Genomic DNA, 24,336 nt, shown 5'->3' on the forward strand with positions numbered 1-24,336 from the left:
ACGTGGGAGGCGTAACTCCGCCATCGAGCAGAAGTCTATTATAGTATATGGATGAAAAAATAGGTTCCAGTTATGACCATTACGCATAGAATTTTCTAAATGAAACCTGGCCAATTTTTGTAAGAAATGAGCCTGCCAAATTTCAGCCTTCTACCTACAGTTGGAGAATTAGTGATGAGTGAGTCAGTCAGTCAGTCAGTGAGGGCTTTGCCTTTTATTAGTATAGATAATTTATATATATTCTTGATCCTATTGGTTCAATCACTTCTACACCTTCAAGTCTGTTCTAATTATTACAAAGTTCTAAATACACACAGACTTCTCCCTGTGTTAGTGCTTTAACATACTGTGTTAACACAACAGTCACTGATTACTTTCAAAATCACCTACTCTTGTGCTCCACTATTTGCAAGGTTATCCCAGTTAATATTTTGGAAGTTAAAGTCCCCCATGACTATAATATCCCCCAGTAATTCTTTTTTTTTTTTTTTATTGCCAAAAAGATGTGCATTGAAATTATTGTCTGCATTGGGCGGGCTATAGCATATTTATAAAGTGGGGCTTCTTTTCATAATGCTTTCAAGACGATGTCTATGTCCGCAATAAGACTTGCATTTATATTCTGTTTGACCTAACCAGAAACCCCACCAGCTTTTTTTTCCTCTATCCTTTTTAATAAATGTGTATCTCTTTCTGTTATACTCATCTCCACCTTTGTTATTTTTGCCAGGTTTCTGTTATTAATTAATTATGCTCCACTGCAATACATACAACTCCAGCTCATTTGTTTTATTTTTGACTATTATAGCATTAATGCAAGATATTTCTAATGTAGTACTCAATTTACTTTTGCATTTAACACTAGAATTACCAAAGCCTACAAAAAACTTGTAAATTCGGCCCACCTTAAATCCCTTCACACATCTCCGTCACCATCTTTTGTCTTGTAAATGTGTCGATCAACACAAGCAGCCTGCTGTACCACTCCCATCCACCCACCACGGCTGCAGAATGACCAAAAAGTTCTCTCAGCTCAAGACTTGATTATATTGGAGTGAAGTGCTGGAGTTTTAGACGGGAAATAATAGATCTTTATTTGAAATACATACATTTCATTTGTGTTCCGTGTCTACAGCAATCTATGTAAACACATTTTTAAAACAAACTTTTTAAATTTTTAGTAATAAATGACAAAATGTCGACATGAACTGTGTAATGTGTGAAGGCTGAAGTTTTGTTAATATTGTACAATAAAAACATACATTTAATTTGTGTCTGTTACAGCCGGTGTAAATTTATAGTACTAATAAACAGTTCTTGATGAATGAAGAGACCGACAGAGAGAAGAGGTTGGACGATGTGGAAATAGTGAATCAGGAGGTGCAACAGATTAGGAAGAAAGAAGTAAGGGCAGCAATGCAGAGGATGAAAAATGGAAAGGCCGTTGATCCAGATGACATACCTATGGTGGCACGGAGGTGTTTAGAAGAGATGGCAGTGGATTTTTAACCAGATTATTTAATGGAATCTTGGAAAGTGAGAGGGTGCCTGAGGAGTGGAGAAGTGTACTGGTGCTGATATTTAAGAATAAGGGGCATGTACAGGATTGTAGTAACTGCAGGGGGATGAAATTTATGAGCTACAGCATGAAGTTATGGGAAAGAGTAGTGGAAGCTAGGTTAAGAAGTGAGGTGATGATTAGTGAGCAGCAGTATGGTTTCATGCCAAGAAAGAGCACCACAGATGTGATGTTTGCTCTGAGGATGTTGATGGAGAAGTATAGAGAAGGCCAGGAGGAGTTGCATTGCCTCTTTGTGGACCTGGAGAAAGCAAATGACAGTGTGCCTCGAGTGGAGCTGTGCTATTGTATGAAGAATTCGGGAGTGGCAGAGAAGTACGTAAGAGTTTTACAGGATATGTACAAGGGAAGTGTGCAGGTGGTGAGGTCTGTGGTAGGAGTGTCGGATGCATTCGAGGTGGAGGTGGGATTACCTCTGTGATCGTCTCTAAACCATTTATTATTTGCAATGGTGATGGACAGGTTGACAGACGAGATTAGACGGGAGTCCCCGTTGACTATGATGTTTGCTGATGACATTTTGATATGCAGTGATAGTAGGAAGCAGGTTGAGGAGACCCTGGAGAGAAAATTGTATTGTAGTTTACTGTTTAACACACTTATTATACTAGTAAACGTTAAATTTTGCATTCATATGTACTGTGGTGTAACTCACAGAAATGTGGATGCTCTCAGGAATTCAGAAAGCAAGAATCTATTGTGATTTGTGTTTGTGATGGCTTACCTCGGAAATTTCAATTTCTTGTTCACAAAGCTGTTGAATTTACCCTGGAAAAAAATCCTTTCCATGTCTGTTTACTCATCATATTTACTAGAAACTTGAAACTTTGTATGTGAATATGTATTCTTCTAAGCCCCCTTCCTGATTTCTTATTCTTTTGCATGTTTGTCACACAAAATGTTTCTGATCATCAAACACATTTAACCATTAGTCAAATATAACACAAGTAAACACAAAATGCAGTTTTTAAATGATGTTTTATTATTTAGGGAGAAACAAAATCCAAACCTACATGGCCCTGTGTAAAAAAGTAATTGCCCCCTTGGTAAAAAATAACCTAACTGTGGTGTATCACACCTGAGTTCAATTTCCGTAGCCACCCCCAGGCCTGATTACTGCCACACCTGTTTCAATCAAGAAATCACTTAAATAGGAGCTGCCTGACACAGAGAAGTAGACCAAATGCACCTCAAAAGCTAGACATCATGCCAAGATCCAAAGAAATTCAGGAACAAATGAGAACAGAAGTAATTGAGATCTATCAGTCTGGTAAAGGTTATAAAGCCATTTCTATAGCTTTGGGACTCCAGTGAACCACAGTGAGAGCCATTATCCACAAATGGCAAAAACATGGAACAGTGGTGAACCTTCCCAGGAGTAGCCGGCCGACCAAAATTACCCCAAGAGCGCAGAGACGACTCATCCGAGAGGTCACAAAAGACCCCAGGACAGTCTAAAGAACTGCAGGCCTCACTTGCCTCAATCAAGGTCAGTGTTCGCGACTCCACCATAATAAAGAGACTGGGCAAAAACGGCCTGCATGGCAGATTTCCAAGACGCAAAACACTGTTAAGCACAAAGAACATTAGGGCTCGTGTCAATTTTGCTAAGAAACATCTCAATGATTGCCAAGACTTTTGGGGAAAATACCTTGTGGACTGATGAGACAAAAGTTGAACTTTTGGACGGCAAATGTCCCGTTACATCTGGCGTAAAAGGAACACAGCATTTCAGAAAAAGAACATCATACCAACAGTAAAATATGGTGGTGGTAGTGTGATGGTCTGGGGTTGTTTTGCTGCTTCAGGACCTGGAATGGATGGAACCATGAATTCTACTGTCTACCAAAAAATCCTGAAGGAGAATGTCCGGCTTTCTGTTCGTCAACTCAAGCAGAAGCGATCTTGGGTGCTGCAACAGGACAATGACCCAAAACACACAAGCAAGTCCACCTCTGAATGGCTGAAGAAAAACAAAATGAAGACTTTGGAGTGGCTTAGTCAAAGTCCTGACCTGAATCCAATTGAGATGCTATGGCATGACCTTAAAAAGGCGGTTCATGCTAGAAAACCCTCAAATAAAGCTGAATTACAACAATTCTGCAAAGATGAGTGGGCCAAAATTCCTCCAGAGCGCTGTAAAAGACTCATTGCAAGTTATCGCAAACGCTTGATTGCAGTTATTGCTGCTAAGGGTGGCCCAACCAGTTATTAGGTTCAGGGGGCAATTACTTTTTCACACAGGGCCATGTAGGTTTGGATTTTTTCTCCCTAAATAATAAAACCATCATTTAAAAACTGCATTTTGTGTTTACTTGTGTTATATTTGACTAATGGTTAAATGTGTTTGATGATCAGAAACATTTTGTGTGACAAACATGCAAAAGAATAAGAAATCAGGAAGGGGGCAAATAGTTTTTCGCACCACTGTATATACACACACATACACACACACATTATATCTATATATCTATCTATATATATATAGTGGATATATAGTGGCGAAGTACTGCCTTAAAAATTTTATCAAGAAGAAAATGAATTAATTTTAAATTCATTAAATTAATTTTTTAAACTGAGGGAAAATGTACCAATAATTATTTATTAAGGGTCTCTTTGTATACCACATTGTGAGTTTGGCCCTCCAGTTGTAATATGACCAAGCTGTGCGCTGAGCTTACTCTTAAGCATGCAAGTACAGTTGGCCATGTAAACAGTAATCTTGTTTCAAATCTCACATCTTGGATTGCTGCTGTCATAATCGGTTTGAGTTTCATGGTTTGTTTCAATTACGACAGTATTTGTAGGACTTGTGTTGAAGTGACATTCGGCATCTGTCAAGCGTTTTAAGTATACAACCAGTTTCATCGATAACTTCACATCCAGCTTTTGAGAGTTTAATCATCAAAGTGTCCACTACTGAAATCGTCACCTGTGAATCTAAGGTGTTTAAGAGGCACTGGCGGTTGTCCAAAGGTGTAAAATATTAGGCCATTTCCACACACTTGAAAGCGACAACCGAACAATTCAGCGACAACCATCAGCTCACATGCAGAACCATAGGTGAAGGGCTTAAGCATTTCTTCCTGTGCTCCTGTGTAGTATAATTAGCTCCTGTACCGTCATCAGTCCATACCTTGAACCTGTCCCAGTCATTCAATACATAAGACACAATGTTTCTCCAGATATCAAGAGTGAGCCTGATATGGCCATGCAATATGTAACAAAGAGAATGGAAAAGATAGGTGCCATCTCCGGGCATGGAAACCACTCAGTAAGTGACAGTTCTTTGATCGATGGTGATCACCTCGATAGACATGTTAATGTGGGTACGGTTGGAATGATAAAGGAAATGGGTACCTGAACAATGTAAAGTAAGTCTAAAATACCTACACAATAACTATAATCGTAATAAATGACCAATAAAACAGCGGAGAAGCCGTGGATTAAATAAAAAGGCTGTAGTTATCAGCAGGGAGACATGAATCCCATGGCGAAGCAAGGAAGGGAATGAAGAGACTGGAGCGACGGACGGCCTTATACAGGCAGGCAGCCAACAACGTGGGAGGCGTTGGAATGGGGGACCCAAAGCCGCCTCACACGGTGACCGAGCTGCAGGCTATGGACATATATATGTAAGTAAGTAGGATTCAGTTAGCGTTGGGAACCCTCGTACCAAATTTCTTGAAGATGGGCCCATAAGTAACAAAGACTGTTGAAAAGTTCAATATGGTGGTGTGACAGTGGCATCATACCACCGAAATAAGTACCAAATTTTAGCCTTCTACCTACACGGGAATTTGGAGAATTAGTGACGTTGGAAAGTTCAATATGGCGGCTGACAGTGGCGTCATACCACCAAAATAGTTACGTACATTGGTTTCGGTTAGCGCAGGGAAGCCGCCTACCAAATTTCGTGAAGATGGGGCCATAAATAAGAAAGTTCAACATGGTGGACGTTGTTGACCGTTAAGTGTAGAATTTCGAAATGAAATCTGCTTAACTTTTGTAAGTAAGCCGTAAGGAATGAGCCTTCCAAATTTCAGCCTTCTACCTACACGGGAAGTTGGAGAATTAGTGATGAGTCAGTTAGGGCTTTGCCTTTTATTAGTTTAGATATATATATATATAGATATATATATATATATTTAATTATTTATTTATTTTTTTGCAGCAGAGCCACTGCCCCATGCTCTGTTGACCTAGTGTCAGCCTGTAATTACAGGAAAGTCTTCAGTTGGCAAACCTATAGACATTGTTCAAATAGTTTCTGGTGGGTCTTGTCAGGCAGAAAATACCCAAAAAGCTTTATCATGGCTCTACAAGGCAAGAATTAATTCCATTTAGAAAGCCAAGTAATTGAAGTTAAAGCAATTTATAAAAGCATTTTTAAAGCAATAAATTATTCTAAAGGATTACTGGGTTACCTGACATTTGTTGTTCTTAAGACCTTACATTATTCTTAGCCTGCTATTCTCTGTGCTGTTGTTATACAATACACTCTAAATCTGTTCTGTTTCATCTTTTCTAATTTGAATAATGATTCCTTAAATTCTGAGCAATCATGCAAATATATTATTTTATGTCATGTTATAAATTACATTTCATCCTGGCTTATTTCTCTGTTCACCAAATAAAGATACAGTGTTAGGGTATTTTGAAACAGTGTTTTATTATATTTAGAAATTCCTTTTAACCAAAGATGTTTGTACCATAAAGATTGATTTTTCTTTATTTGTTCTATTTGTTGGCCATTGCTGTAGTGAATCTGCGTCTGGAAAGGGCAAATTCTCAATATTTCTCGTTCAGTTTATTTCCTGTGTAAACTTTTGTCTGCAGTTTCTATTACTGTAAAATTGATATTGATTTCCCCTCCCCCGGCACATGGGGAGGGAAGGGTTTTAGAAGTTCGATTATTTATTTGCCTTGCCTGAAGTAATGCACTGCATGAAAGAAATCTACTTATACGTTTAGAATGTGTTTGTTTCAAGTGTTGGATTTTTGAGAAAGTAAAACACATTGAAAAGGAATATGCAAGGAAGGGAATCATTGCATTAGTCTCCCACCACTATTTTGTAGAGTATGTGTATTGCTTTGTGGTTCCCAAAATATAGCTTAGTGTAGTACAGACCCTTTTACAAAATAAAGTTTTAGTTTCATCTAGGTCAAATAGTCTATTTATACTGATTCACCATCACTACTACATCTACTTGAGCTACTACTACCACTTTGTTACTTTTTTTGACATTTTTGATAAAAACAAATCTTCCATCACCTCACAAAATGTTTCTAAATTAGGCATTAATAATGTTCCCCTTTCAGATAAAAGAAACTGAATACAGTATTAAAGTAAACAATATTAACACACTAGGATTGTTTTCTGAAATAATCATTTAGGTGTTTTATGTGGAAATTACATTCTTTTTCTCCAGAAATGTGCGGTGGAAGTTAAAAAAGTAACACCAGATGAAATGATGAACTTTAGTAAATACAGTGCATCTGGAAAGTATTCACAGCACATCACCTTTTCCACATTTTGTTATGTTACAGCCTAATTCCAAAATGGATTAAGTTGATTTTTTTCCTCAGAATTCTACACACAACACCCCATAATGACAACGTGAAAAAACTTTACTTGAGATCGTTGCAAATTTATTAAAAATAAAAAATTGAGAAAGCACATGTACATATCCACATATTCACAGCCTTTGCCATGAAGCTCAAAATTGAGCTCAGGTGCATCCTGTTTCCCCTGATCATCCTTGAGATGTTTCTGCAGCTTAATTGGAGTCCACCTGTGGTAAATTCAGTTTATTGGACATTATTTGGAAAGGTTCACACCTGTCTATATAAGGTACCACAGTTGACAGTTCTAGTCAGAGCACAAACGAAGCATGAAGTCAAAGGAATTGTCTGTAGACCTCCGAGACAGGATTGTCTCTTGTCACAAATCTGGGGAAGGTTACAGAAAAAAGTTCTGCTGCTTTGAAGGTCCCAATGAGCACAGTGGCCTCCATCATCCGTAAGTGGAAGAAGTTCGAAACCACCAGGACTCTTCCTAGAGTTGGCCGGCCATCTAAACTGAGCGATCGGGGGAGAAGGGACTTAGTCAGGGAGGTGACCAAGAAATTGGTTGTCACTCTGTCAGAGCTCCAGAGGTCCTCTGTGGAGAGAGGAGATCCTTCCAGAAGGACAACTATCTCTGCAGCAATCCACCAATCAGGCCTGCATGGTAGAGTGGCCAGACAGAAGCCACTCCTTAGTAAAAGGCACATGGCAGCCCGCCTGGAGTTTTCCAAAAGGAACCTGAAGGACTCTCAGACCATGAGAAACAAAATTCTCTGGTCTGATGAGGCAAAGATTGAACTCTTTGGTGTGAATGCCAGGCATCACGTTTGGAGGAAACCAGGCACTGTTCATCACCAGGCCAATACCATCCCTATAGTGAAGCATGATGTTTTTCAGCAGCAGGAACTGGGAGACTAGCCAGGATAAAGGGAAAGATGACTGCAGCAATGTACAGAGACATCCTGGATGAAAACCTGCTCCAGAGCCCTCTTGACCTCAGACTGGGGTGACGGTTCATCTTTCAGCAGGACAACGACCCTAAGCACACAGCCAAGATATCAAAGGAGTGGCTTCAGGACAACTGCATGAATGTCCTTGAGTGGCCCAGCCAGAGTCCAGACTTGAATCCGATTGAACATCTCTGGAGAGATCTTAAAATGGCTGTGCATCGACGCTTTTTATCCAACCTGATGGAGCTTGAGAAGTGCTGCAAAGAGAAATGGGCGTAACTGGCCAAGGATAGGTGTGCCAAGCTTGTGGCATCATATTCAAAAAGTCTTGAGGCTGTAATTGCTGCAAAAGGTGCATCAACAAAGTATTGAGCAAAGGCTGTAAATACTTATGTACATGTGATTTCTCAGTTTTTTTATTTTTAATAAATTTGCAGAAACCTCAAGTAAATTTTTTTTTCATATTGTCATTATGGGGTATTGCATGTAGAATTCTCAGGAAAAAAATGAATTTAATCCATTTTGGAATAAGGCTGTAACATAACAAAATGTGGAAAAAGTGATGCGCTGTGAATATTTTCCGGATGCGCTGTAAGTCATATGCACAAAGTGTATAATATTTGTGAAGAAACATTGAACATTTAGATGAAAAGCTTTCAAAACTGGACATCACAAAAAATATCTTAGGTTTTACGAAAATTTAATGATGCATATTATGAAAGTTGTTGAACGTGTGTGGATACTTTCACTTTTAGGTAGCCAAATATGTTTGACTACATGGCCCTCTTTCATTTATATATAATTTAGATATTTTACCAATGCAGACTGAGTGATAATGTTTGGTAAATCAAGCGCTCTTTTAAATCACCACCTCATTTTAGTAGCAATTTTGAACATGTAACCTTATACACAAAGACCCTTTCAAAATAAGGACTAAACTACGAATTTTCACCAAGATTCACATGAGAGATTGTACACCATTGGTGCTGAACTCGTGTTGGTCAAGGTATTGTCCAAAGCCTAAAACAAGAAATCAAGTCCGAGACACACCTAGAAAACTTAATGTTGATCTGATGAATTCTTCCAGTTTTGTAGCCAACATGACTAATATACCAATTGTATTTTTGAAAAGGTTAGTGGTTTTGGTAATGAGGACAGTGCTTTGCTTAGTTAAGTAGTGTAATGTAGTGCTTATCTTCTTCCATTGAAGGGACCATTGATTTTTTTCATTTTTGCCAATCGTTTCAGAAAATGGATGTCATTAACTTTATTTCTATCAGACATGGTATTAATTGTATATATTGGATAACAGCTAATTAATTAAAGATGGAATTTCAAAATGGACATCTCAATTTTGGTGCTTTGTGTAGGGTTTCTTTTTTCCTTCTTGTATTCACACCACTCCTTTTAAAACTCTAGTTTAAATCTAGGAAAAAAACATATTTTTTAATTTCCTGTGTACTTTGTGATAGACTGATGGCACGACTGTCTTCTGACTTTTTGCCTTATGTTATATTGATATTAATGCACTGCTTTACTAGTACAAGAGTAAATACACTAGCCTCTAGCACTGAGGCAACCAAATCTTAATATAAATTGGTTATACTGTAGTTAGGAGTTTGAAAGCATGTATTACGAAACTAAGTTTTGTAGATTGTCAGATATGAAATCTGAATGTTATAGAAAAATATAATTGGTTTCATTTTATGCTAATTCATTTTACATGCTCTAAAAGCTAGCTTTCTTGTGTCTAAACACTGTAAATTTTAATTTAACAGTTCGTTAATTTGAACAAAGATGCTATGTTATGCAAAGGGCATGTAATTTATCCAGAGTTTTTTATTTTTCTCAAATTTTGCTTTACATTTTGCTCTGCATAATTAAATCCAGTGATGGATCGATAGGTGAATGGGTACTTATTAGGCCTAAGAATCTTAGTACCTGAAAGTACCTGTTTTTACTGTCTAAGCGTTGTAGTTTTATAATATAAAAGAAATCAAAAGGTCTGGTTAATATACATTGTGATAGACATTTTTATGTAGGTAAAATTATCAACCCTCGTTATTACATTAACAAGCCCAGGCAGAGTCAGTGAAATTCTCTAGATACAGAGATAATGACAATGGGTACTTTACCTTGATACACGCAGCTTATAGAAGCAGATTAAAAATGTTATTGGTAGTACTTTAAATTTATTAATAGCAGTAGTTCAAGATCTGCAGAAATTCAGTACTACTTTGTTATTTAGCCAAAGAGAAAATAACACTAAGTGATTGCCTCCATGCTGTTCAAGTGGCTGATTTTAAGCAATTATGTATCTATTTTTTTTTGATTAATTGGTAGGCCTTCTGTTATTTATTTAATATCCAATTTTCTGCTATATTTGTGCGGTGCTGTAAAAAGAGTATTGCTCTGAAGATATGTGTGCAGTTCTTATTTTAGATACAAATTGATCTTGATACTTATTTTCATGTGTGCCATATTTAAATTTTCACATACTGTGTAAGGTTAAATGTATTTTTTCTAAATTAATTTATGGTAATTTTAATATGGTGTAATATAATTGACTGAGTCTAAAAGTAGTTTTCATAATGAAGACCAAGCTTAGCCTTTGATATTCCTATTAAGAAATGTATGGCATTCCGGTTTGTTTGACTACCATTTATACAAGCACTCTAGCAGTAATTTGCCCAATAAAAATTTTAAAGTCTCACTGCACTTTTTGTTGTGTTTTTGTTTAAATGAATATATTATTAGTCTTAAATTAATTTACCCACACCTTTATTTTTGCCAAACATTTCAATACATTTATTGATTGATTCTGAGAAAAATATCCTATTGGTTTGTCGATTGTGGTAAAGATTATACTGCATGTATGCAAAGTTGTTGTTATTTAATTGAGCATGGTATTATTTATGATTGAAAATTAAATGTGCAGCCCAGTATGTTTTACATCCTCCCACTTAGATGAGAAAAACTGAAGAAACACAAATTATATAGTGATTTTTTTTTTAAATTAACATGTTGCAGGAAATGCATCAAATCACTAACAACAAAATTAATTTTAATAGTTAAATAATAGTTTAATAGTTTGATATTTTGTTAATTCTGTCACTTTTCCATTAGTCTTGTCGAATACACAGGTATTTAGATAAACTTGCATAATCAGTCATTCAGTCTAATAATCTTTATTTTATTTAGAAACTTTTATAAGTCAAATGAGAACAGTTCAGACCAATAAGGTAAAACACACAACTACCTTATTCAATACATGGTAAAATAAATAAATAATTTAAATTAAGTGGGAGCAGAATGATAGTATGAATAAACAATGCAGTAGAATCAAAGTCAAGACAGAACAAAATAATAATAATGTGACAATTGGCAGGGCTTCAGAAGCGGCCTTAGCAAGAGTTTTGTAGATAGTATAAGCTAAAGAACTAAATGAGTGTCCACAAAGGGCAAGTTTATACTTCATGCTCAGGCTGCCATGTGTTCCCAGTGTTAATTTAACATGTCCTTTGAACACATCCTCAGAAATTAATGTGGCGCATACACAGTTGTAGTACCTGCAAACAATTGGGAGGTGCAGTGTGATCAAATCGGAACATGACATCAGAGTCTCTGCTTACTATCAACATGTGACAGAAAGCCGATTTGCAGATCCTACAGGATCGATATGCGTGCTTTGATGTTTAATGAATGATTTGATGTGATGTGGTGCTTTTTTTTTTTTCAAGCGTCGCATGTTCCCCTACGTAATGACACAATAGATTTTAAAGGTCTTGTATACCATCTTCTGTGCCGTCTTTTTTTTTTTGTTTGCATCTTCACAACAGCATCAGAATGTACGGCAGCATACTTGTGCCACAGGGGGAAAAAAAGCTAGGGACACAGTGAAAAGGTCTATTTCTAATCTTGTAGTATATTTTGTTATTAAAGTAGACTGTTGTAAATATCATCTTAAAACCGACCTGTTGTTAATCACTAAGTGCTTCTTGGGCTTCCTCCTGAACTGACAGCAGCAGCAATTGCCTCACCAAACACATTAAATTTATGATATTCCAGCTCTCTGCACATTTGCAATCCTTAGATTTATACTTGATATCACTTTCGTGATGAAATGCATTAAAGTATGTATATTACATTTTATAGCTTCATTTAAATAGTCAATACTATTAATAATTACACATGTGGGGGCGACATGAGGAGGCAACAGTAGTGCTACTGCTTCAGAGGGAGTTACATCCCTAGTGTTCCCTGCCTGGAGTTTGCATGTTTTCCTGTTGGATTTCCACAATGTGCCCCAGTTTCCTTCCAAAGACATGAAGGTTTGGGGATTTGGTGATGCTAAAATGACACCTGTGTATGTCTGTGCTTGTATTCACCTTGCAATGAGCTGATGCCACTTCAAGGGATTGTTTCTGCCTCGCGTCTGATACTTGCTGGAATCGGCGCATCCCTGGATTGATGGATGCAATCATTAAACATACATCCTTTTCAGAGATACTGTGGCAAGGTTTCCTCGGAATTTAATGGATGTTAAACAGCAAAGTCGAGCGTTTTCTCACTGTGAAGATGTCTCACACTGCCACCTGGTGGAATGTTCCAGATTTACATAAAGTACATCTGCAAGTATAAACAGTACACTGCTTGCGTAGCAGTAGCGTCCCCAGGAGCATGCATCAAGTGAAGTATAAAATCTGGCCTAAGAGTTGCAGAGCAAGTCTTTAAAATGGTAAACCACCAGTTCCATAGGTTCTTAGCTGTCTAGAAGGTTTGCTGTGAAACACAAGGTATGCCAGCTGTTGATATTTAGTTTTGTAAGTCAGTTTTGAAGATTTCATGACACTCACTCTACAGTAGGCAGAGCTTGTCAATTTAGTTGACTGGTGATGTGTTTATTATACCTGTTGATATTTTGCTCAAAGAGGCCATTTAAAAGTTAAATGTATTTCTTTATCATTTAAGATGAAGAGCAGTTTTTTTTTATTAATTGTTCCATAATAGTGATGTAAGTTGAAGTTTCAATTTTGGAATAAAGATGCATAACAAAAATGTAACATTTATGCTGTGTGTGTGTATGTGTGTATATTATAGTTTTTGTATTTAAATTAAAACTCAGCTAACAAAACTAATCTCTTTTCAATTTATCTGCAGCACGTTTACTAAAAAAGTAAATAAGCAGGTTTATCAATCTAGTGGTCATATCTTAGTCTTTAAACACTTTGATTTGGTGTCAACCTTTATTATGTAATTCATTCCCATTTAACATGGTCATAATTCAAAGTTGCACCTGTTTATTATACCATTTAAAATTGTGTTTTTGTGGACTTGCTGTGTTCAGTGAGACTTTATCAAGTTTTCAGATAATGCATAGTGAATAGTGTGATTATTTTTACAATTACTACTCTGTATTATCTAATCCTGATTATCTCTTTTGATCTTTCAGTTATCTTGTATTTCACATGTCAAATTCAAAATTAAATTATTGATTTTACTTTTTCTTTTCACTGCAATCACATTTCTTGCTTTTTCCATTCTTTCCATAGGGCAACTTTGTTGCCAGTATGACAGCCATTTTAAGACAAATGGAGGACTACCATTATGCTCACTTAATCAGCACCTTTGGGAAGATGAGAACCGATGTTGTGGTAAGAAATCACACTCCAGTAGATAGTTAAAGATGTGTTTCTTGCTCAGAATGAGTCATAGTCAAGTCCTGTATTATTCTTTGGACTTAAATAAATCACACTGAATAATGGCTAAAGTAGTAGCTGGTAAATAATTGTCTACCTCTGTAAATAATCTATTGCATAATATTTAATCATTAATTATTTCATCAGGTTTTACAGTTAACCTGGAACTTAACTGTATTTGTAGAGCCGTACACAATATTTTTTAGAACTAAGAAAATATAAGGAAACTAAATATTTTTATTTTTGATACTAAATTTTTCTTTGTACCTTTGATATTGTACTCAAACTATAAATTATTTCCACCTTGACTAATTTTTAATTCTTATCAAATGAAATCCCAGTAAAAGTCTGATAGATATACTGTACATTATTGTCATACTCGTTAATACAGTTGTATTGTGAATGATAAGATTATCCACAATAATGAATCATGCCTCAGAAACGAGGTGTTCATAAAATGCTTCTTTATTAGAAGAATGTCTGTCCTGTCCTCACATCTGCCTTTGTATTTATTAAATCTGTTCTAAGTGTTGTGCTCTTTGAAATATAATCTTGATAAACTACATAATTTATACCCATGAAAATGCAATGAATAATTTTCTTTTGGCCATTCAAAATGATTATCTATCCTTTGCTGAACTTGTAGTAATATATTTGCAAGATGAATTAAATGTTGTAACATAAGCTATTTTGTATTGTGTGAAAAACTTGCTGACCACAATATTGCACTAAATTGTTTGTTATCTTTCAACTCTAATACAGTCTACATTTTTTCTTCCCTCAATTTTCAGTATTGAAGCACAGTGGAATGTAAATTTGTTTTTCTTTCATACACTTTTAGCCTTTGAAAAACTCTGCAGTTGTAACAAATCACAATATCTAGTGTTTATCCAAAAGCATCTACAGATAATGTAAAATAGCAGAGCAGACAGAGGGCACTTGGAACATTCCAAGATTACAGTACAATTGGAAAATTTTAGTTTGTTAACAGAGTTTTTCTACTGCAAATAATAATAATTAAACAGTTTTTTCATATAGCCTCTTTCTCATACCCAAGTATTTATTACGAAGTGTCCACTTTCCATCTTGCTGTCGTTACCTTTAGTGCAAGGTAAAATAACAACTATCCACTTGAATCTGATGTGATGTGCACACACGCTGCCTTAAATTATGTATTGTTATTTCTAGCAGAGTTTAAAGTAGTGAATTACTCTTTTATTCTGGCTCTGTATATGCTTCACAGTTTTGTAACATGAAGTTAAAGGTCTTTCATATTTAAAATGCCAGACCAAATGGTGATGAAAAGCTGTAATAACTTCAGTAGTGCAAATTGTAATCAATTACTTGAAATAAATCCATTATAATTATGTTCTTGCATTAATTATATTTTTAACTAGCTGTGTTACCTGGCTTTGTCCAGGAAATCTTGTAAGACAATGGGCCTTGGTTATAGTGCTGTCAGTTAATTGGATCAGAAGTGCAATGTAAGTAATTAAATTATTTTCTGTATATGTCATTTGTAGTGTTTTTTTTTTTTTTTTAATATAACCTTTAACTATTATTAGATCACTGTATCTTACTCTGCAATATGCTAGATGCAATTAGACATGAATAAAACATTCCTGCTGCAGATCAATTCCTGATTTTCCTAGTGACTGACCTTGGCTTTTGTTGATGGATGATGGTGATTTCATGTAAACTGTATTCCTTTGAATTCAAATGGGTAATTAATAGTAATAATGGGAATTTTGGGTATAAATATAATTTCACCCTGAGCACATCCTGTAAAAATTGTAGCTTTAATCAGATTTTAATGTAACACTTTGATCTGTAATCATGTTCAGTTACAAAGTTTAAGAGAGATTAGGTCAAAGTCAATATACACTAAATTGTGGTTTACTTTAACTTATTACATACAGCACTGATGTTTGCAAGCTGCACATTTATGTACTGTACATTTATTGAATTGAATGTTTTAATAGGAGGCAAGTTTATGACAAAATTAATAAATGAAGATTATTGCCTTTGATATTATAATTGCAATTATCAATTTCAATTAACTGTACAATTCAAAATTAACCTTCTCTTTCCAACTTGCACATCTTGTACTTTCTTTACACACAACATATAGTACAATCATCATTGCAAAGGGAACCACTTAAAAAATTGTTAAATGAAGGATTAGTAAAAGAAGTGAAACATGTAATGTTTAGTAATGTTTCTTTTTCATTTGTTACTGTAAAGATACAGCACACTTTTTAAATTTGTGTAACTACTTTTAATACATTAGATTACTGATATAATTATGTACAGAATAGAATTATTGTATACAACACAAACATTTCTTTGTTTTCCCAAAATGAATGTTTCTTTTAGAAAAACAGCCATTCCCACCACCGCCACTTACTTTTTGAAAATGTAAAATGTTAAACATGGGAATGTTTAATTGGGGTTTGCTGTATTGAAACAAAGTTTGTATGAATATGTAAAAATAAAAGTACAGTAATCCCTCCTCGATCGCGGGGGTTGCGTTCCAGAACCCCCCGCGATAGACGAAAATCGGCGAAGTAGAAGCCATATGTTTGTATAGTTATTTTTATATATTTTAAGCCCTTATAAACTCTCCCACACTGTTAACATTATTAGAGCCCTCTAGACATGAAATAACACCCTTTAGTCAAAAGTTCAAACTGTCCTCCATGACAAGACAGAGATGACAGTTCTTTCTCACAATTAAAAGAATGCAAATAGATCATCTTCTCTTCAGGAGCAGAGAATTTCAGAGGGAGAGAGAGAGATGAAAGAAAAGCAAACAATCAAAAAATCAATACTTGTGCTTTTAAGTTTGCCAAGGCATTTTTTAGAGGAGCATTAGTATCTTCTAAGCAAACAGCCTCTGTGCAAACAGCCCCTCTGCTCACATCTCCTCCGTCAGGCGCAGAGAACGTCAGAGAGAGAGAGCGAGATTAAAGCAACAATCAAAAAATCAATACGTGTGCTTTTAAATATGCCGAGACACGCAATAAAGCGGCATTTTTAGAGGAGCGTCAGTATCATTTAAGCAAACAGCACCTCTGCTCACAGCCCCTCCGTCAGGTGCAGAGAATGTTAGAGAGGGTGAGAGAGAGGCAGAGACAAGCAAACAATCAAGCTCCGCGCGGGATGCATATCTTATAGCATTGAGGAGTTTTAGTTAATATGTAATACATGCTCTGATTGGGTAGCTTCTAAGCCATCCGCCAATAGCGTCCCTTGTATGAAATCAACAGGGCAAACAAACTGAGGAAGCGTGTAGCATAAATTAAAAGACCCACTGTCTGCAGAAATCCGTGAACCAGCGAAAAATCTGTGATATATATTTAGATGTGCTTACATTTAAAATCCGCGATAGAGTGAAACCGCGAAAGTCGAAGCGCGATATAGCGAGGGATTACTGTATACGATAAAATCTTAAATGGCAGTAGCATAAGATTAAGAAGTTAATGTAAATCTAACCTGACAGTTCTAGTGTATTGATATGTAAAAGTAATAATAATATAGCAAGCTCGAGAAGTATTTCAATAGTAACACACTATTATATGCTAACTACCAGTGCCTAAGCAATATTGTCCCTGTTCTTGAGGAGAGTATTATAACAAAAAGCGAACACATTTAAACCAGCAGCATTGCATGCATCTGCTGTTCAGTGTATATTTCTGATCAGTATAATTAACTGTTGTGCTTAGGCATGCTTTCATTTGTCTACTCAACCACAAGTACTACTTGCTTCAGATTGGGTTTTTTTTTCTGACATTTGGAGTAAATTAAATGCAATGTCTAAAGAATAATTGAAGGAAGGGATGACTTCTCTTACCCTGAGTGTTGATAATTTTTAAAACCTTTGTTGCACACAGTTTTGATCAAAGCCTTGTCTTTTGTTAAATAGAACACAGTGACTACTGTTACTCAGTTTTACTTTACTTTACCCTGTTGTATATATGGGCATGTGTTATAGTTAAAACAGATAATTAATAGTTGTCTGTGTTGCAGACCTAATGTTACTGAACCTTAGGGCTACTTGCTTAGTTTTCATGCACTCTTCATACTGGACTATGTGGTTAAATTTTAATGGCTTCATAAGAAGGATGCATATTGAGACATATATTGTTTATTAGGAAAAAGGAAAAAAATATAGAGACATTTATTTAAAATTTCTGTTACAATATAATTAATAATTAGTATGGTTACATTATATATTTTGGTGTGGTTGAAACGTTACTTTCAAATCTGTTTTTTGATACCCCTTTCAGGGCAAATGAAAACTATTTGTAACAAATTAACTGAGAAATTGAAAAATAATCTGAATTTGTCCCTTTTTACAGAGTAAAGTAACAATATATAAACTGAAATATTTGTTTAATGAGCCAAAATACCACTACAATGCTTCTTTTTAATAATGGTTTCAAAAAGCTGGTAATAAAAAAAAATAGCTTATGTTTTAATTTTGAGAAATAAAAATTACAAAAACCACACTAAAACAGTGTCGTTAGTGAGTAACAGTCCCCACTTGAGTCACAAGCATGTAGTCGTAAAAAACAGAAATCTATTAGTAAACTAATCTAGTTTGCCCTCCACTGTTACTGGCAGCCCTTGTAAATATTTGTAAGAAGGGTTAGAAAAAAATTGTTTGCTGAAGAACCATCATCTTGCGCTGAAAAAACGAGAAACATCTGACTTTTATTTAAAACTAGTTAATTCAAAGAAAACCAAAGTCCTCATCAAGAAATAAATATTTTTAACAAAAACACATGTACTTTGCACATTCTTCCTTTGCCAATATAGGTGGGAAAATACAACCCAAGTAACCCACACATACAAAGAAATCAAAACAAATACGTCCATAAATTAAATTATGTGTGATAAAGTGGAATGACATAGTGAATAAGTATTGAACACACTTACTGCAACAAAGCCTTTGTTGGTAATGACAGCTTTAAGACACCTCCTGTATGGAGAAACTAGTCGCATGCATTGCTCAGGTGTGATTTTGGCCCATTCTTCCACACAAACTGTCTTCAAATCTTGAAGGTTCTGGGGGCCTCTTCTTTGAACTCTGATCTTTAGTTCTTTCTATAGATTTTGAATTGGATTCAATTCATGTGATTGGCTGGACCATTCTAGCAGCTTTATTTTCTTTCTCAGAAACCAGTTGAGAGTTTCCTTGGCTGTGTGTTTGGGATTATTGTCTTGCTAAAATGTCCAACCTTGTTTCATCTTCAGCATCCTGGTAAATGGTAGCAGATTCTTATCAAGAATGTCCTGGTACATTTCTCCATTCATCCTTTCTTCAATTATATGAAATGTGGTGGTATTTTGGAGTGTTTTTGGGGTGATGTGCAGTGCCATTTCTCCTCCAAACATGGTGTGTGCAATGACATTCAAAGAGTTACATTTTGGTCTCATTTGACCACACTATATTCTCCCAGTATTTCATTGGCTTGTCCAATGTTGTGCAGCAAACTTTAATGAGCTTCAACATGCTTTTTCTTCAGCAGTGGAGTCGTGCGCAGTGAGTATGCATAGAGGCCATGGAGGTTGAATGCATTACTTATTGTTTTCTTTGAAACAACTGTACCTGCTAATTCCAGATCTTTCTGAACCTTTCCGTGAATGGTCCTTGGCTCTTGGACAACTCGTCTGATTATTTTTTTGACTCCACTGTCAGACATCTTGTGAGGAGCACCTGGTCATTGCTGGTTCGTGGTGAAATGGTGTTCTTTAAATTTCCGGATTATGGCCCTAACAGTGCTTCAATAAGGTGGTGAAGGTCTTAAAAGAGCTCTTTGCTTTTACCCATCATGAGATTTTTCTTGTGCGACTCCTTGGTAATGAGAAACCTTTTTATAGGTCATCAGTTAGGACTAAACCAGCTGATATTAATTTGCACTGAGAGGGGCAGGTTTTACTTGTCTTGTAACCTTTTATAAGGTTGGAGAATGCAGAGCATGGCATCTGAGACCATTCTTCTTCTTTACATAATCTTTCCAGAACATCCAAGGTCTTAGGCCCTCCCCTGTGTACTCTCCTCTTCAGCTCACTCCACAGGTTCTCAATAGGGTTCAGGTCAGGGGACTGAGATGGCCAAGGCAGAACTTTGATATTGTGGTCAGTTAACCATTGCAGTGTTGATTTGGGCATATGTTTCAGATCATTATCCTGCTAGAAGATTCAATGACGACATGGTTTTAGTTTCCTGGCAGAGGCAGACAGATTTTCATTTAAAATCACCTGCTATTTCATGGAATTCATAATGCCATGTACCCTAACAATGTTTTCAGGGCCTTTGAAGGAAAAACAGCCCCACAATATCACAGAACCTTCACAATATTTCACAGTTGGGACAAGGCTGTTTTCATTATAGCCATAGCTTCTTTTTACACCCAACCCCCTTTGCATGTTTATTGCCAAAAAGTTCAATTTTTGTGTTATCAGAACCTTGAACACGGTTCCAGGCAAAGTTATGGTAATGTCTTGCAAACTCCAGGTGCTTAAGTTTGTGGATAAGTGACAAAAAGGTTTATTTCGGGCATACCTTATAAATAACCTATTGGCATGGAGATGTCGACTGACGGTGGTTCTGGAGACTTGATAACCCCAGGATTTTAGCTTTTCTTGCAATTTCCCAGCAGTGATCGTTGGAGATATTATTGCCTCTCTTACCATCCTTCTCGCTGTACGTGGGGGTAAAATAAACTTGGGTCCTCTTCCAGGCAAGTTTGTCACAGAAATTGGTATTTTCAGGTAAGTAGCTATTTTTATAACCATCCCCTGAGTTATGAAGGGTAACACACTTCTCCCTCATTTGGATTGAGTGTTTCCTTTTCTTTGCCATGATGATGGTTGGCTAAGGAATTTTGGGTCTATGTCTCATTTGTATCCCAGTTAATCAGGAAGTCACTGATTTCAACTGGAAAGTTCCTATACACTCCAACTTAACAATGTTCAATTTAAATGGGAAACATTCTTCAGTTACTTTGTTTCTCATTGATTTCCAAGGGTGCCAAAAATTGTGGCACGTGTTTTTGTTAAAAATATTTATTTCTTGATGAGGGCTTTGTTTTTCTTTGAATGAACTGTTTCAATTAAATGTCAGATGTTTCTAATTTTTTCAGTGCAAGATGAAGGTTCTTCAGCAAACAGTCATTTTTTTCTAACCCGTCTTACTAATTTTTACAAGTTGTGTCAATAATAGTGGAGGGCACTGTAAGTGTTCTCTAAACTAGAAACTGCTACAAACATCCCACAATAGCAACTGCGAATAAAAGAACACTACAATGCAATGAAAATGAAATAGTAAACAATGAAAGCATATGGACAAAGTTCTTTTCCTGGAATAAGAAGTTTTTACCATTTTGAGTAGTGAGCTTTTTTTATTATTACTGTTACATAATAAAAAAAACATACATTTGATTCTGTAACACCTGACATAAGTTTTTGCTACTTGTAAAAGATATCGCTGAAGGGACATAAGCAGACACACATGTCGTCTTGGTATCTTGTTGTCACTTGAATTTATTTTTATTCAGTTTTATTCTTAAATAAAAGCACACTTGTTTTGTTATACTTTTGTGAAAATGTTTAGTTTATATTCCAGCAACCAAATCAAATCTGTCTCTGCCTCTCTCGCTCATGCACACACACATTCATACATGAAAATGTAATTATTTGAAAACGCTATGTCATTTGAATATAAGTTGTCATTTGAACATGATTTTTTATTTTTTTTCTTTTCCTTGATCTTGCCCAATGTTCACATTATGGTGCATGGTACTGAGAATGCAGATAGACTTATTCTGTTTGGGTGCATACACCATCAGCATGGCACTGTCTGATCTAAACACTAGTGTGGTGAATTGCTCACATACTGAAGCTACAGGTGGAAATCCTGCTTTATTTGTGGTGCCAAACAGAGTTGTGTTGCAGGGCAGAAGTCTATTACCCAGCGAAAGCGACATGAAGAAGTTGGCAGTTCAGAAATGGCTCCATAAACTTTATGACCATAGTTACAGAAAGTCTTTCTCCTGTGGTATGACTGGGATCTTTTCCTAAATAAGGAGTGACATTTCACATGTAGTTTGTCTCTAAATCTACCTGTAATCCAAAATTTTATGCCAAATATGTCAGGCTTGCTTGAGATGAATTTCAAGAAATGACTATGAACCTGATCAGCAGTAATATGTTGCTCTGGGTTTTAACTCAAAACGCAATTCTCAACAAAACATTGCTATATGTCTGAGATCGCAGCAAATCTGCTGTTTTTCACATGTTGTGCACGGGTGTCTTTGTTGTCAAAGCACAAATGCCGCATGATAGTCTGATAGTGGTCATGTAGCATCATATCTTTGATTGCCGGTACAACAAATAGTTCTGACCAGGCATAAACCACAGCACCAAATGTGGTCATTGCTGCTCTTGTGAAAAGAAGTGAAATAAACCCCATCAACTCAGACAGGAAGAGGCAATTTTGACCGAGAGAATAAAACTGAATTTAAAAAAGAAATGAAAACAAAAGCTAACTTTTTTTTTTACAAGTACCAAAAATGTTCACCAGGTGTTAGACTCAAATCAAAGGTATGCTTTTATTATATAATAGTAACAATAATAGCAGCTCACTATTGAAAATGGTAAATGTGTAGAGGACTTGGAATCAAACCCACAACATCTTGATTATGAGATGGCAGTTCTTACCTCTGCACCACCCAAGTGGTCGACTGATATTTGTCTTTCTGTTTTTATACATTGATAGCAACATGTAAATTGAATAATTTCCTTTCCTTTGGTTATATTCCTGAATAAAAGCCCACTTGCTTTCTTATAACTTTTATAACTTATTACTTTTTATGAAAATGTTTATTTGATATTTTCACACATTATACACTTCACATCAGCTTTTTATAGGAGAAAGTAGGGTGAAATGACACCTTTGATTGGCTAACTAAATAGATTACAAATGCAAGCTTTCGAGGCATGATGAAGGGGCCTTAGCTGCCTCGAAAGCTTGCATTTGTAATCTGTATAGTTAGCTAATCAAAGGTGTCTTTTCACCCTACTTTCTCCTGTATCAATCTACGGCTAACACGGTACAACACTCTACTACATCAGCATTTCGTCGTCATTACTATAACATGAAAAAAGTTTCTGTTTTATTTACAGTGCATGTGTTCAACATTTGATGCCTCACATTTGCTGTCATCCTACATTTACACAGATCATTCTAGACACACAACACACATGAAATGTATGTACAGTCGCATGAAAAAGCTTGGGAACCCCTCTCAGCCTGCATAATAATTAACTGTACTTTCAACAAAAATGGTAACAGTGGTATGTCTTTCATTTCCTAGGAACATCTGAGTACTGGGGTGTTTTCTGAACAAAGAGTTTTAGTGAAGCAGTATTTAGTTCTATGAAATTAAATCAAATGTGAAAAACTGGCTGTGCAAAAATTTGGGTACCCTTGTAATTTTGCTGATTTGAATGCATGTAACTGCTCAATACTGATTACTTTCAACACCAAATTGGTTGGATTAGCTCATTAAGCCTTGAACTTCATAGACAGGTGTGTCCAGTCATGAGAAAAGGTATTTAAGGTGGTCAACTGCAAGTTGTGCTTCCTCTTTGACTCTCCTCTGAAGAGTGACAACATGGGATTCTCAAAGCAACTCTCAAAAGATCTGTAAACAAAGATTGTTCAGTATCATGGTTTAGGGGAAGGCTACAAAAAGCTATCTCAGAGGTTTAAACTGTCAGTTTCAACTTTAATGAATGTAATGAGAAAATGGATGGCCAAAGGCAGAGTTGCTGTTAAATCCAGGTCTGGCAGGCCAAGAAAAGTACAGGAGCAGCATATGCGCAGGATTGTGAGAATGGTTACAGACAACCCACAGATCACCTCCAAAGACCGCAAGAACATCTTGCTGCAGATGGTGTATCTGTACATCATTCTACAATTCAGCACGATTTGCACAAAGAACATCTATATGGCAGGGTGATGAGAAAGGGGCCCTTTCTGCACTCACGCCACAAACAGAGTTGCTTGTTGTATGCAAATGCTCATTTAGATAAGCCAGATTAATTTTGCATCAAAGTGCTTTGGACTGATGAGACAAAAATTGAGTTCTTTGGTCATAACAAAAAGCGCTTTGCATGGCGGAAGAAGAACACCGCATTCCAAGAAAAACACCTGCTACCTATTGTTAAATTTGGTGGAGGTTCCATCATGCTGTGGGGCTATGTGGCTAATTCAGGAACTGGGGCCCTTGTTAAAGTCGAGGGTCGGATGAATTCAACCCAGTATCAACAAATTCTTCAGGAAAATGTTCAAGCATCAGTCACAAAGTTGAAGTTACGCAGGGGTTGGATATTCCAACAAGACAATGACCCAAAACACAGTTTGAAATCTACAAATATATTCATGCAGAGGGAGAAGTACAATCTTCTGGAATGGCTGTCACAGTCCCCTGACTTGAATATTATCGAAAATCTATGGGATGATTTGAAG

The 24,336-nt window shown here is 36.2% G+C and overlaps 1 protein-coding gene across 1 annotated transcript in view; it reads left to right on the plus strand.

Moving 5' to 3' along the window:
- dock1 (dedicator of cytokinesis 1) overlaps nt 1-24,336 on the plus strand; it is a 710,521-nt gene that overhangs the window by 336,323 nt on the left and 349,862 nt on the right. Inside the window, exon 29 of the mRNA XM_039774569.1 lies at nt 13,650-13,751. Coding sequence (XP_039630503.1) covers nt 13,650-13,751 — 102 coding nt within the window. The remainder of the gene's footprint in view (nt 1-13,649; nt 13,752-24,336) is intronic.

This window comes from Polypterus senegalus, chromosome 1 (genome assembly GCF_016835505.1).
Source record: "Polypterus senegalus isolate Bchr_013 chromosome 1, ASM1683550v1, whole genome shotgun sequence".
Taxonomy (NCBI): domain Eukaryota; kingdom Metazoa; phylum Chordata; class Cladistia; order Polypteriformes; family Polypteridae; genus Polypterus; species Polypterus senegalus.